The following is a 14,433-nucleotide window of genomic DNA, read 5'->3' on the forward strand; positions in this document are numbered from 1 at the left end:
TGACTGGAGGTAACCACTGCTCTATTGTGCTGATTTCTTTCACCATGGATTACTTTTCCCTGTTCAAAATGTCATATAAATGAAATAACACAATATGTACTCTGTTGTGTCTGGATTCTCTAACTCAGCATATCTTGAGATTCACATATATTGTGTGTACCAATAGCTCTCTTTTATATTGCTAAATGATATTCAGTTGAATGAACATACCACAATTTGATTTTCCATTTTCCTGTTGATGAAAATTTGGGCTAGTTCTAGTTTTTGGTTAATATGAATAAAGCTGCTCTGAACATTTTTTTAAATTAATTAATTATTTAGGCTGCGCTGGGTCTTAGTTGCGGCACGCAGGATCTTTTTTTAGTTGCAGCATGTGGACTCCTTAGTTGTGACATGCGCACTCTTAGTTGCGGCATGCATGTGGGATCTGGTTCCCTGCAGGGATCAAACCTGGGCCCCCTGCATTGGGAGTATGGAGTCTTACCAACTGGACCACCAGGGAAATCCCACTCTAAACATTCTTATATAAGGCTTTGTGTGAATGTATGTTTTCATTTCTCTTGGGGAAGTACCTAGAAGTTGAATGGCTGAGTCATAGGGGAGGTGCATGTTTACCTTTATGAGAAACTACCAGACTTAGGTCCAAAATGAATGTCCCATCAGTAATGTCTGAAGTTCTACTTGCTATATATCCTCACCAATATTTGGTATTGACATTCTTTTAAATTTTAGTCATTCCAGTGGGTGTATTGGTATCTTATTATGGTTTGAATTTTATTTCTCTCTTGATTAGTGATGTTGAGCATCCTTTCATGTATCTGTTGTCCATTTATATATAACACCATTTGTCAAGTATCTGTTCAAATTTCTTGCCAATTTAAAGAAAAGTGGATTTCATTTTTATTTTTGAATTGCAAGTGTGTTTAAAATACATTCTTATATATTCTTGGTATAAGTCCTTTGTCAAATGTAAGTATGAAATTTTCTTGCAGGCTGTGTCTTACTTTTCATTTTCTTTTTTTTTTAAGAGGGTATTAAATTGTTTATTTATTACACATGATAATGGATGGTACACAAGCTTCATTCCCATCTATATCTGGTACCATAATCCAATTTAGATATATTGCATAGGATGTGCCAACAATCATATATTAATAATCAAAAAACTCCATGACTTGGCTTGGGTGACCCTTTTTCACGGTGAACTCCAAGGTCACAACGCAGTAACTGTCAGTTCAACTACACCAAGGTTTCAGAAGACAGTAGCTTCTCCACCAAAGCAGGTTGTAAATAAATTTTGAATGGAACCTGGCATCACCTTGAAGGAATACTAACTTCACACTGTTGGGGTGGTTTACCAAAATGGCTTCAGAGTAGACTAACTTTACACAGCACATTTAAAAAAAAGACACATTTATTCAGTGTCACGATCAGACTATTACATTTAGCAATCAACAGCATGGGTGCAAAAAAAAAAAAAAATCTACATTAAAACCCTTTGTTGGAATGCTTTACACTTTCCACAGAACAGAAACTAAAATAACCTGTTATACAATTAGTCACAAATACAGTCCTCGAGTTTTTTTGCCCATACACATGAGTATTGTCTAAAACATGTCTTCTTTGTAGCAGCTAGGCCCTGCCACCACTGTGCTTGGCTGAGTTCACAAATCTGTTGTAACCTGTAGCTTCCCTGTCACTTCTCTGGCTCTCCTCTCCTGCTAAGCTTTGTTTCCTGGCAGTAATCAAAACCTTCTGCCACTGCCATAGCTACTGCTGCTGCTGGAACCACCATAGCCACCTTGGTTTCAGGGTTTGGCAAAGTATTGGCCTCCACCACCATAGGGGCCAGCACTTCTGCCTCCAAAGTCTCCTCCTTTCATGGGTCCAAAATTTGAAGACTGATTGTTGTAACTGCCAAAATCATTGTAGCTTCCACCACCTCCAAAACTGCTTCCATCATTACCAAATCCATTATAGCCATCCCCACTGCCACCATATCCACCACCACCACGGCTGCCACCAAAGCCACCTCGACCGCTGAAGTTTCCTCCACGACCAAAGTTGTCATTCCCACCAAAACCACCTCCACAACCACCACCAAAGTTTCCAGAACCACTTCGACCTCTTTGGCTGGATGAAGCACTAGCCATCTCTTGCTTAGATAGGGCTTTCCTTACTTCACAGTTGTGGCCATTCACAGTGTGGTATTTCTGAATGACAATCTTGTCTACAGAGTCACGGTCATCAAAGGTTACAAAAGCAAAGCCTCTCTTTTTGCCACTGCCTCGGTCAGTCATGATTTCAATCACTTCAATTTTCCCATACTGTTCAAAGTAATCTCTTAGATGATGTTCTTCAGTGTCTTCTTTAATGCCACCAACAAAAATCTTTTTCACAGTTAAGTGGGCACCAGGTCTTTGAGAATCTTCTCTTGAGACCGCCCTCTTTGGTTCCACAACTCTTCCATCCACCTTGTGTGGCCTTGCATTCATGGCCGCATCCACCTCCTCCACAGTGGCATATGTGACAAACCCGAAGCCTCTGGAGCGTTTGGTGTTTGGATCCCTCATTACCACACAATCTGTGAGCGTTCCCCACTGCTCAAAATGGCTCCTCAGACTCTCATCGGTTGTTTCAAAGCTCAAACCTCCGATGAAGAGCTTCCGCAGCTGTTCGGGCTCTTTGAGTGACTCTGACTTAGACATAACGGCAGTGGAGAGTGGGGGGCAGATGTCAACGATGCTTACTCGGCGGCGTCCACGAGCAGAAAGGAGTAATCTACCGAACGCATCTCTCATTTTCTTAATAAGGTCTTTTGATAAGCAAAAGTTTTAAATTTTGCTGAAATTCATTTACCAATTTTTGTCTTTTATGGTTACTGCTTTCGGGGCACTAAGAAGCTGTTATCTACCCAAAGATTCTTCTCCTATGTTGTCCTCCAAAAGCTTCATACTTTTAGCTTTACACTTAGGCATATGATCCCTCTATAAATAATTTTTATGTATGGGTTGAGACATGGATAGGCAGTTTTTCCAGCATCACTTAAAAAATTTTTTTTTCCTTTTCCCATTCATTTGCTTTGGCACCTTGGTAAAATATTAATTGATCATATTGTATGGGCCTATTTTTGGACTCTATTCCATTGATCTGGTTGTCTGTCTTTATGTCACTACCACATTGTTTTGATTACAGTAGCTTTATAATAAATCTTGAAATGAATTAGAGTAAGTTCTTCAAGTTTGTTCTTTTTAAAGAATGTTTTGGCTACAGTATTTATGTTTCCATATAAATTTTAGAATCAGCTTATCAGTTTCTACAAAAAAGTCTTCAAGTGTTTTGATTGAGATTGTGTTGGATATATAGATCAACTTGAGAAAAATTGACAACTTAAAAATACTGAGTCTTCCCAACCATGAACATGGTATATCTCTGCACTTATTTAGATCTTTGTTACTTTCTTTCAGCTGTGTATAATCATATTTCATGTGGAACTCTTCCACATATGTCTTCAAATTTATCCTGGAGTATATTATGGTTTTTAATTCCATTGTAAATCATATTTTAAAATTTAATTTTCCATTTTTCCTATAATATATTATATATACAACATTTTAAAAAATAAGTTTATTTATTTTATTTTTGGCTGTGTTGGATCTTTGTTGCTGTGCATGGGCTTTTCTCTAGTTGCAGCAAGCAGGGGTTACTCTTCGTTGCAGTGCGCTTGCTTCTCATTGCGGTAGGTTCTTGTGTTGCAGAGCACATGGGCTCTAGGTACATGGGCTCTAGGTGTGTGGGCTTCAGTAGTTGTGGCTCGCGGGCTCTAGAGCGCAGGCTCAGTAGTTGTGGCGCAGGGGCTTAGTTGCTCTGTGGCATGTGGGATCTTCCAGGACCAGGGATTGAACCCATGTCCCCTGCATTGGCAGGCGGATTCTTAACCACTGTGCCACCAGGGAAGCCCTATACAACATATTTTTATATATTGATCTTATTTATTAAGTTATCTATTATTGTGTAACAAACTACCCCAAAACTTAGCAGCTTAAAAGAACAAGCATTTTATAATCTTAGTGTTTCTGAGGTCAAGAATCCAGGAATGACTTAGCTGGGTAATGCTGGCTCCGAGTCTCTTTTGAGTTGTGGTCAACCACTGGTCAAGGCTGCAGTCATCCAGAGGTTCAAATGAGGCTGGATGATCTTCTTCCAAGGTCACTCATGTGACTGTTCGCAGGAGGCTTTTGTTCCTCACCACAAAGGCCTCTCTATAAGGTTTTTCATGACACGGTAGCTGGATTTCCCCAGAGTGAATAATCTGAGAGAGAGCAAGAGAGAGAGTACCCAATATAGAAGTTGCAGTATAACCTAATCTCAGAGATCATTTACTGTCCCTTCTGCCATATGCTGTTGATTACACAAACTTTTGTCCAGCGTGGAAGCCACAGGATGTGAACACCAGGAAGTGCAAATCATTCAGGACCATCTTGGAGTCTGGCTACCACAGTCTTACTTCTTACCCTCAATAATTCATAGGCCCTACACATACAAAATACACTCCTCCCCTTCCTAGGTCCATGAGAGTTTCATGCCATTACAGCATCAGACCCAATTTCAGAATCTCATCTTCTAAAGCAGATCCAGGTTCTTAAGTGTAGTCCCTTAAATATAGCTCCATGAATATAGTTCCTATCAGTCTGTAGACCTGTGAACTAAGGAAACAGGTTGTCTGTCTCCTACCCATCCAACATGCAATGGTGGCACACCAGAGGATAACCAATATAGACATTTCCCCCTTTGTGCTTCAGGGGGAAACTGAAGCACAAAGGAGTCAGTGGTTCATAGCAATTCTGAAATCCAGCCAGATAAATGTTGTAAGTTCCTTGATTAGGGCTCAGTCCTACTCCTGCCGGAAGCGACTTTCCATAGTTCTTGGCTCTGTTCTCTAGGTTCTTAGTCCATCTTTCAAGTCATCCTTCCTCATTCATGAAAGGTATCGTGTTTGCAGCTGAGTTGCTTTCTCAGACAATTTCCTGCTTGTAGAAGTTTGGGGGTTCAGAGGCCTCTTTTCATTTTATACTGTCCCTGTCACTCTCAGGTCAAGCTGGCAGTATTTCTGGTCTCTCAAAACCTCTGTGGTCCTTCTGTGAATCTCACTGGGGTTTGCTCCATTAGACAAACCCACACCTAAAAGTCTGAGATAAATCCTGTCTACATGGGCTTCTGCTGAAATGGCTGAGGGACAATGCCCTTAAGCTTCTTAGGACCTCGATTATTTTATTTATATGTTCTGTAAGGCAAAACTTAAAAAAAAAAAAAGAAAAGTCACTTTCAAAACTAAAAATAAACCCTTTGGAGGGCTTTTTGTCTGACTGAATGTACTCTGAGCATTAATTAGGAACTACTGTTTAACTTTCTGAGGTCTTAACAAAGGATTTTACAGTTACCTCATTGGCTTTACCTTTATAACATTGTTTCCTGAGAGTGTCCTGGATATGGTCTTTTCTTGGGAGCAATTTCTTATTTTTAGTATTGTTTGCCATCTAGGGAGCCTCAGAATCTTCAAAACCAGCAAATGTTGTCTTCTTTTGATTTAACAGTACTTCCTTTAGCTTATCTCTCTCCTCTAACATTTTAATATAAACAGTAACAGGAAACCAGGTAGCACCTTCAACACTCTGGCTGGAAAACTTCTTAGCTAAGTTACCCAGTACATTAGGTACCTTTTCTACCTTTTACAATACTGCGGGAGAGAGTGTTGATAAACTTTCTACCACAACAATGCAAGGATCGCCTTTCTTCAAGTTTCCAACAAGATTTTCCTTTGATACCTCGCCAGCAACCTCCTCAAAGTCCGATTCTAACAGTCTGTCCTAGGTGATTTAGGCTTTAATTAGTGCTCTCCTTAAAGTCCATTGAGAAAGGAGCTAATGATTAACATATGAAGGGATCTAGGTCTAGGTCAGTGCTAAGTGTTTAAGAAAATAAACACACACGGAGAAAACCTAAACTGACCTCATTTTACAGATGAGGAAGCTATGATTCAGAAGGGTTAAGGGACTTGCCCAAGGTCACATGGCCAATTGGTGGCACAGAAGGGACTAAAACCAGTTCTTCTAACTCTTTATCCAGTGAACTTTCCAGGTACCATATGGCCTCAGATCCCCATCATGTTCCATGGCTCTAAGAAAGCAGCTCCTACCTGAGAATTCTCAGTGGCAGCATGTAAGAAAGCAAGGGGAAGAATGTTAGGGTTTTCTGTCAACATATTAATTGTTTTAACGCTTTGTAATAAGTCATCAAACTAACTCTTGGACAGCTAATGCTGCTCATGGGAACCTTTCCATTGTGATTCTGAAGATATGAGAACTTGACAGTGATATCTTCAGAGATCCAAGAGTGAAGGATTATCCCTGGCTCCTCTTGTCTTTGATTTTTAAAAAAATTAATTACTTAGGGCTTTCCTGGTGGCCCAGTGGTTGAGAGTCCGCCTGCCGATGCAGGGGATACGGGTTCATGCGCCAGTCCGGGAAGATACCGCGTGCCGCGGAGCGGCTGGGCCCGTGAGCCATGGCCGCTGAGCCTGCGCATCCGGAGCCTGTGCTCCACAACGGGAGAGGCCGTGGCAGTGAGAGGCCCACGTACCGCAAAAAAAAAAAAAAAAAAAAATTAATTACTTAATGTTTTTTTCCCCCAGCATTATTGAGACATAATTGACCAATACAATTGTCTTATCTTTGCTTTTGTTTCAGGAGTGATGAGTCAGGGATCTTTGAAGACAGTTTTCATTTTCTTGGTTACTTTTTTTTTGGAAATGAAGTTTACAGTTCAAAAAAGTAGATTTTGAATAGTTTGGTTCACCTGCCTCTATGAAAGACTATGAGTAAAAGTCAGCCAATTAACTCTTCTGAGGTCCTGATGCATATGTCCAGTTGTCTACTGGACTTTGGGTTACCTCCAACTCAGCATATTCCTAACTCAACTTATTACCCTTCTCTCTCAACCTGCCCGGCCTCTTATATTTTTAAAGACCTTAGAGACCTTATTAGTCACTCAATATGGGAACTTTGGATTTTTCCATTTTCTTCAGACAAAATTCTTTAGACTCTAGCCCAGATCAATTTTTTGAATATGCCCTTTTCTCTACATCCCCACTGATGCTGCCCTACTTTAAGTCCGCATTCATTCATTCACCTATGAAGGGCATTTTTTTGCATGCTTGCACTGTGTCAGCCAGTCTTCTCTGTGCTGGGATACAAAAGTGAACAAGACATAGTGCTTGTCCACAAGGAACGTCTCTGTGTGTCTGGGGTGGGAAGGGGACATAAACAAAGAATGACAGTAACATGTGATATGTTTTACTTTCATCATTCCTCTCCTAGCTATTACAAAAGATCTTGACTCCTCTCTCCCTCCTGATCCATTCTTTTCACTGCTATCAGCATTATCTTTCTAAAGTACAGATTTGATCATGGCCATGATTATGATCATCTTTGTCTCCTTGTTGCCTAAAGAATGAAGGCCAAAGTCCTCAGAATGCTGTTCCTTCACAGGCTTTCAAAAGCTGGTCCAAAACGACTTCATCACCTCTCCATCCTTCTGTTCTCTACCTTTGAATCCTATACTTAGCCAATTAGGCTAGCAGTAGGTCTCCAGATACTCCACATGTAGTCTCACATTTCTTTTTTTCCCCCTATTCCTTTTGTCTCAAATATCTTTCAAATCTCATGCATCACCTGGCTAGCTCTTACTCATCATTTACCTTCCTCAACTTCCCTACCCTGAGGCAGAATCAGTTATATCCTCCTTTTAAAGTACCACTATTATTATAGAATTTATTTTGTTTCATTGTAGTTAATTCACAACTTAGATGTTGAGTTTCCTCCTAGCACTTAGCACAATGCTCAATATATATTTTTTGAGTGATTGGCAAAAAAAAGTATAAAGTATTTAAAATATACAATGCACATTGTAAAAGGTGTTTTTGTTTTTACTGGTAATATATTGTGAAAGAGTAAACAGAGTCTCTAAGTGCCTGGACACGGTAATCAAAATTCCTGCATTTGGAAATCAAAAGAAGTTCCCAGGCATATTTTTCATCCCCTCTCTTTCATGTGAAGTTTGGGGATATGAGTCGGGACATTTCCATTAGGTTATCCTGAGTTTCCAAAACGTAAGATGGGACTAAATGACCTTAGGAGTTCCCACGAGAGAAGTGATGGTGAGAGAGACTATTCCTCAGGGACACTGGAGGTCAGGAGAAAGTCCTACTTTCACTTCACTGATGGGACTGAATTTCTTTCACAATCTGTCTCATGGTTCTGGTAGTGAGGTATATGTGGCTGTGCATGTGGCAATACTTGGAGATAGTTGAAAATCTTAGACATGAGATGACCTATACATGATTCACCCATTGCTGTCAGTGTATCTTCCTTAACTTTATGAGTAAGTGGCAAGATATCTGGCCTAACTGCTGTTTTCTACCAAACCCTGCCTTGAGAATGCAATCAGGATGCTTCAGAAAAGAATCTGCCCCACATCCAATTGAATAAAGATTTCTCATACATTTGGGAAAAAATCACTCTGAAAATTTTCAGCCTTTATTACAGATTAATCCCCAGAATTTCATTTCATGGAATGTCTACTATTTCAAAACATTTCCCACAGGGAATTCTATCAATGGATAAGAAGTCTGCAGGAGGTTACAGATAAGGGCTGGAATTCTTTCTTTCTTTTTTTGAAGCTAAATTTCCAAGAGCTAAACCACATGATCCCTAGACCTGATTTAGGGTTGCATGCTTTCAGGCTCTTAGAATGTTGGAGCTGGAAGGGACTTGAGGGAACATCTGGCTCAGCCCCCTCACTTTATAAATGGTGTCAGGAAGGTTAATGGTTTTTTAAGGTCACATAGCTTGTTGGGGTGGATCTGGGACAAGGACCCAAGTCTCCTAGCTCTCAGCCCAGGGATCTTCCCTCTATACCAAGTTAGACACAGACAAATTCCTGTATGAAATGGATGGAGCAGTTTTTAAGTTTAAACATAGGACTGTAATCATTTTTAATATGGCCATGTCCCCCTGTTTTCCTGAGGCCTGAACCTCACTGTAGGCCGGCTTTCAGAGGCATCACTCTAGGAGGCTCGTGCTGTTGGTCCTCATCTTGGACCTGCTCTTAGAGGAGCAGTAGATGTTGATGTTGATGATGGATCAATATTTAACCTACATTTGGGGGGCTGGCCAATCCACTTAACTGGTATCTGCTTGTCCTCCCATTACTTTCAGGAATTTCTGGCCCATCCTCAACCTTTGGCCTCCTCGGGCACTGCCTCCTTCCCCCAGTGGCAGGCCTGCCCTCCTCTCTTCCTACCCAGGTCAGCCCCTCCCACCCAGGACCCCTCTGCTCCCCCTCTATGGGAGTCTTCCACTGAGCCCAGTAGATCCCTTGTTCTATCGGAATAAACTCCTCCTCCACCTTTCCCTAAAGCCTTCTTCCTGCTTCCTTATCACAACAGAAGCTTGCCTTTACCCTGGATACTGTGCCTGCAACTTGCTCTCACAGGGGCTTCTGTTTTCCCATTCCCGATGGCTCACGGCGCGGGGAGGCTGAGGAGTGTGTATGCCTTCATTCTCCTCCAAATTGTGTTCGCTAGTCATTCTCTGGCCCTCTCAGTCTTTTTACTCTTATTTTAAAAATTCTTACTGACTCACCAGAGCTTCCTCAAGGAGTCAGTTTCTTCCAGATCCCTTCTTCTCTTTAAACCTTGAACAATAGTTCCACTTCCTCAGCCTTCATAGATGGCTCCATATCCTTCCTTCAGAGATGATTTAGGCTTTTTCTTCTTTTTATCTCAAAATTTCTTTGTATCTTTCCCCATATTTTTGTTCCTCCTGACTATTTTGGAGAAAGGAGTCAGAACTTCAAGGCCCACTTCCCCCTGGTTCATGGATTCTGGCCCATCAGCCTGCTCTGGGACATCAAGACCCATATCTCTGAATTGCATCTCTCGGTATTTCCTTTTCACTGAATGCAACCTTTCCTTCCCCATCTTTTCCAAAGAGTGCTGTCCAGTTAGTGCTGTGTCCCCAGTACCTAAATAAATACCTTTGGGTCTGGTGCCTAGAATCTTCATCTTGTCTGCAGGTAATAAAATTTGAAACTAGAATCATGTGTAGGCCTCCCTTATTAAAAAATAAGCATCCTGTGTTAGCTACCTATTGTCGTGTAACAAATTATCCCAAAATTTGGTGGCTTAAAACAACATTTCTTATTTCACTGTGTTCTGTAGGTCAGGCGCCAGGACATGGCTTAGCTGAGTCCTCTGCTTCAGGGTCTCACAAAGGTTGCAAAGTGTTGCCGGGAGCTCCTGCCCACATCAAGGCTCAGTCAGAGGAGGACCTGCTTCCAGGTGCATTCGTGTAATTGTTCAGAGCACGCAGTTCCTCAGGGGCTGTTGGTTTTAGGGCCTTAGTTCCTTGCTGGCTGTTGGCTGGATGCTGCCCTCAGTTCTTTGCCATGTGGGCCTCTCTGTAGGGCAGCTCATAGCATAGAAGCTTGCTTCATCAGAGTGAGCAAACTGAGAAGAGCCAGAGAAAAAAGGAGTGCAAGTAAGACAAAATCACAGTCTCTCATTACCTGATCTCAGATATGACATCCCATCACTTTTCCAGTCTTCTGTCTGTCAGAAGTAAATCACCAGTCCAGCTCATACACAAGGCGAGGGGATTAAACAAGGGTGTGGAAGTCAGGAGGGTGGACATTGACAACATTTTAGAAGCTGACTACCGTATATCCCAACCCCAAAGCTTTTTCTCAAACTTACTGCTACCCATTTAAGGTGTCAACCTTTTTTCCTCCTTATATTTACCACTCAGCTTCTCAAGAGAGGAGTCTAAATTGGTATCACTCTTTACCTGTGCCACTGTGGCTTCCACGCTTGCCACTCTATACAACTGTCTTCTTGAGGGTTGCAAGTGAACTGATTGCCAAGTCCTCTTCTTCTCCTCCTCTCCCAGGGCCTCTCTTTCTTAGGATTCTCTTAGAATCCCTTCTTTCTTAGGATTCTCTCCTTCTTGGCTTCCATGATACTCTACTTTCCTGGGTCCTCAAGCTCTTCTGTTCACTTCTCTGTTTATTCCTCTACTGACTCCTGCACCCCCAACTTTGACCAATTATTACACTATACTGGACATAATAATTTTGTATTTGAATAGGACATATTATCTGAGAGAGACTGAAGAAGTTTTGGGACCAGCTCAAGATTTCATCTAGGGGCAGAGAAATGACCATTCCACTAAGCCTGTTGGGAGAGACAGTCTAAGAAAAAAAAATAAAGTTGCCTTAAAAATGAATGCTATGAGCTTCCCTGGTGGTGCAGTGGTTCAGAGTCCGCCTGCTGATGCAGGGGACATGGGTTCGTGCCCCGGTCCGGGAGGATCCCACATGCTGCGGAGTGGCTGGGCCCGTGAGCCATGGCTGCTGAGCCTGCGCATCTGGAGCCTGTGCTCTGCAACGGGAGAGCCCACAACAGTGAGAGGCCCGCGTACCGCAAAAAAAAACCAAAAATGAATGCTATCACCTATCACAGTCACAAGGAACCTAAGGAGACATGATCACTAAACGCATTGTGGTATCCTAGGTGGGATCCTGGAACAGAGAAGACATTAGGTTAAAAACTAAGGAAATCTCAGTAAAGTACAGACTTTTGTTAATAATAATTAACCAATATTGGTTCATTAATTGTGACAAATGTGCCATACAAGTGTAAGATGTTAAAAATGGGAAACTTGGGTGTGTGGTATTGGAACTCTGTGCTCTATTCACAATTTTTCTGTAAATCGAAAAACATATAAAATGAAAAGTTTAATTTTAAAAATGCATGCTATTAAGGTCTACTCTTCCAGGGAGAGGTCACACTAGTATTTGTACATTTACATTTATGTGTCATGCCTCTACCAGATTCTACCTTCAGGTGTATGCTCACCTTTCTACCTCCTTAGGACTAAGTTCAGGGCCCCACATGTTTCATGAGTAACTGTTGAACTAATGAGTGAGTAAATGAATGAATGATTGTGAAATGCCAAAGTGATCTCTGGGACAGGCTGTTCTGTAAGGGCATAATTAACCCAGTTGAAGCCAAGGGTGATGGGAACATTTTACTGGGCTTTGTCTTCAGTTCGTTCAGTTCAACCAAACCTCTAAAGTGGTGTGTTTCCACTTTCTTCTTCAAATTACATGTTCCTGCTCTGTTTTTATCTCTGCTACTTCCTCTTCTTTCTTTTATCTTTTTCTCTCTATTATTGTTTTTCTTCTACTGTGGTGTGCTTTCCACTCATTTTGACCCAAACAATGGTTGTTCTTCCTAATGTGTTGTGGTCTAGTGGGAAGTTTCTGGAGTGTCAGTGATGAGCTGGGACTGAAGCAATAGGAGAACAAAGACCTTTGGTTCTGGATGTGTGCCACACAGGTAACCACAGATCCTGGACAAGAAAGCTTGGTGCCACTTCCCATGGAATTAGTCAAAATGAACTTGTTTTTGCTAGCATTAAACAATTAGACTTAATCCCCAAATGTCATCATTTTGAAACAGTTGTTTTGGTTTCCACTAGCTTCAGTTTTAGTGTTTGCTCATGGATATGGTTATCAAATAAAGAGAAAAGTCTCCTTTAATTGTCACTCACAGGGCCCCTATTTCTACGTCATAGCAAACATTTGCATATTTGCCTCCTCCTCCTTCTTGTTCTTCCCCTTCCTCTTCCTTTTCCTCTTCTTCCTCTTTCTTTCCCCCTCCTCCTCCTCCTCTTCCTCCTCTTTCTCCTTCTCCTCATCCTCCGCTTCTAGATATATGGCTTGCTAATTCATGGACTTGAACTTTCCTGGGCCTTGCGAAGTGTCTTCTTTCTGTTCTTTCTTCACGTTTCAAAAATAACATGCTATTCTCTGTAAAGGGAACTAGTGCTATTGGCTGATCCTAAAAAAGGATAGATGGGAGTCAGCTGATTTCTGTTGGTTTTAATCAGTTGTTTGGGGTTTAAGTCCAGGATGTGACATGAAAATAAATGCAGTTAATGAGATCACAGAGTTTTGACCTCAGCAGCACTATTTTCTGATCCTCTGACCTAACTGGCTATTGATTACAATTGAAAATGCCTTGTAATTTTACAGCGTTTCATGCTCTTCAAATAAGTTAATTTTATTTGATTCTCACACTTTAAAAAAATCTTAAGAGATATAGTTCTTTCAAGAATTGTAGTTCTTGGGTTCTCAGACCAGCATGGCACTGGGTGGAAAGTGTGACTGAGGGGACTAAGCTTGGGGTGGACTTCCTTAGACTGTGTTTCAGAGTTTGACATCTTAGCAGGGCCTAGGAGGGAATTTATGGTCCTTCATGGAGGCAGGCACTGTGTCTGTCCTGTTAATGCTCTGTCCCCAGTGGTTAAAACAGTGCGTGACACGAGGTAGATACCCAGGGAAAGCTGGCTCAGTATCTCTTTCTCTTGGTGGAGATGAGAGAAGGAAGCTGAAATGGGCAGGAGATGTGATTCACTCTCATCATCCACTTCCCAAAATAGAGATTTCAGTCAACAGTCTTGGGAAGGTTGTGGTTCCCAAACTGTTCCTATTTGTAAGGCAGGGATGAGCTTAGCTCTATTCCTACTTCCCTTTTTGTGTTCAACAGGGAGGATGAGTTATTAGTTAGATGAGTCACAATCCAAGACATAGAGCCATATTTACTAGTGGGTGGGCTTTAAAGGACAATGGGCTGAAAGTTTACCAACCCACACAGGTTTGTGGGAACTCATCTCTTTGGTCTTCTACAATTGACCAGAAAGTGGTAAGACCCTTCAGCCATTCGACTGGGACACATGTGTCATCCCAGCTTACCAGGAAGCTCTGCAGTGGACTTTTAGACCCAAAGCCAGTTAGACGTTTAGAGAGGTATATTGGTCTTGTACTTGTTATTTTTTGTTGTGCTCCCATCTCTTAGGAACTCACAGGGAGGAGGGCTGGCTGAGTCAAAGCAGGTCTTAAGCACTCCTTGACCCACTGGCAGGATGCCAGGTAAGAGCCCCTGCCTCACCTAGATCCGTCCCTAATGCTACTGCTGGAGACACAGGAGACATTCTCCTTCTGCTGTGCAGTAATTCTTTAATCTGAATGGGCCCTGGATGGATGCAAATATCAGTCAGCAATGAACCTCCCTCCCATGTGTAGAAATCTTACAGCCTATTAGTTCCACTTGTCCCTTCTTTTACCCTCATCTCCAGGCTTGTATTCAGTGGCTCTTGTAAATAGCTGTGTATTAGTCTCCTGTGATTGCTATAACAAATCACCACAAAGTTGGTGGATTAAAGAAACAGAAATTTATCCTGTTACAGTTCTGGAAGCCAGAAGTCTAAAACCAAGTCAGCCACACACCCTCCAAAGGCTCGCTTCTTGCCT

At 41.7% G+C, this 14,433-nt stretch overlaps 1 protein-coding gene across 1 annotated transcript; it reads right to left on the reverse strand.

The window, feature by feature from the left end:
* Positions 1-1,745: 1,745 nt before the first annotated feature.
* Positions 1,746-2,708, reverse strand: LOC136123341 (heterogeneous nuclear ribonucleoprotein A1-like). The gene is made up of 2 exons (XM_065877438.1): positions 1,838-2,708; positions 1,746-1,801 (listed from the first exon to the last, which is right to left on the reverse strand). The coding sequence occupies exons 1-2, from the start codon at positions 2,706-2,708 to the stop codon at positions 1,746-1,748; spliced, it is 927 nt and encodes a 308-aa protein (XP_065733510.1).
* Positions 2,709-14,433: the final 11,725 nt, after the last annotated feature.

This window comes from Phocoena phocoena, chromosome 1 (assembly GCF_963924675.1).
Source record: "Phocoena phocoena chromosome 1, mPhoPho1.1, whole genome shotgun sequence".
Classification (NCBI taxonomy): domain Eukaryota; kingdom Metazoa; phylum Chordata; class Mammalia; order Artiodactyla; family Phocoenidae; genus Phocoena; species Phocoena phocoena.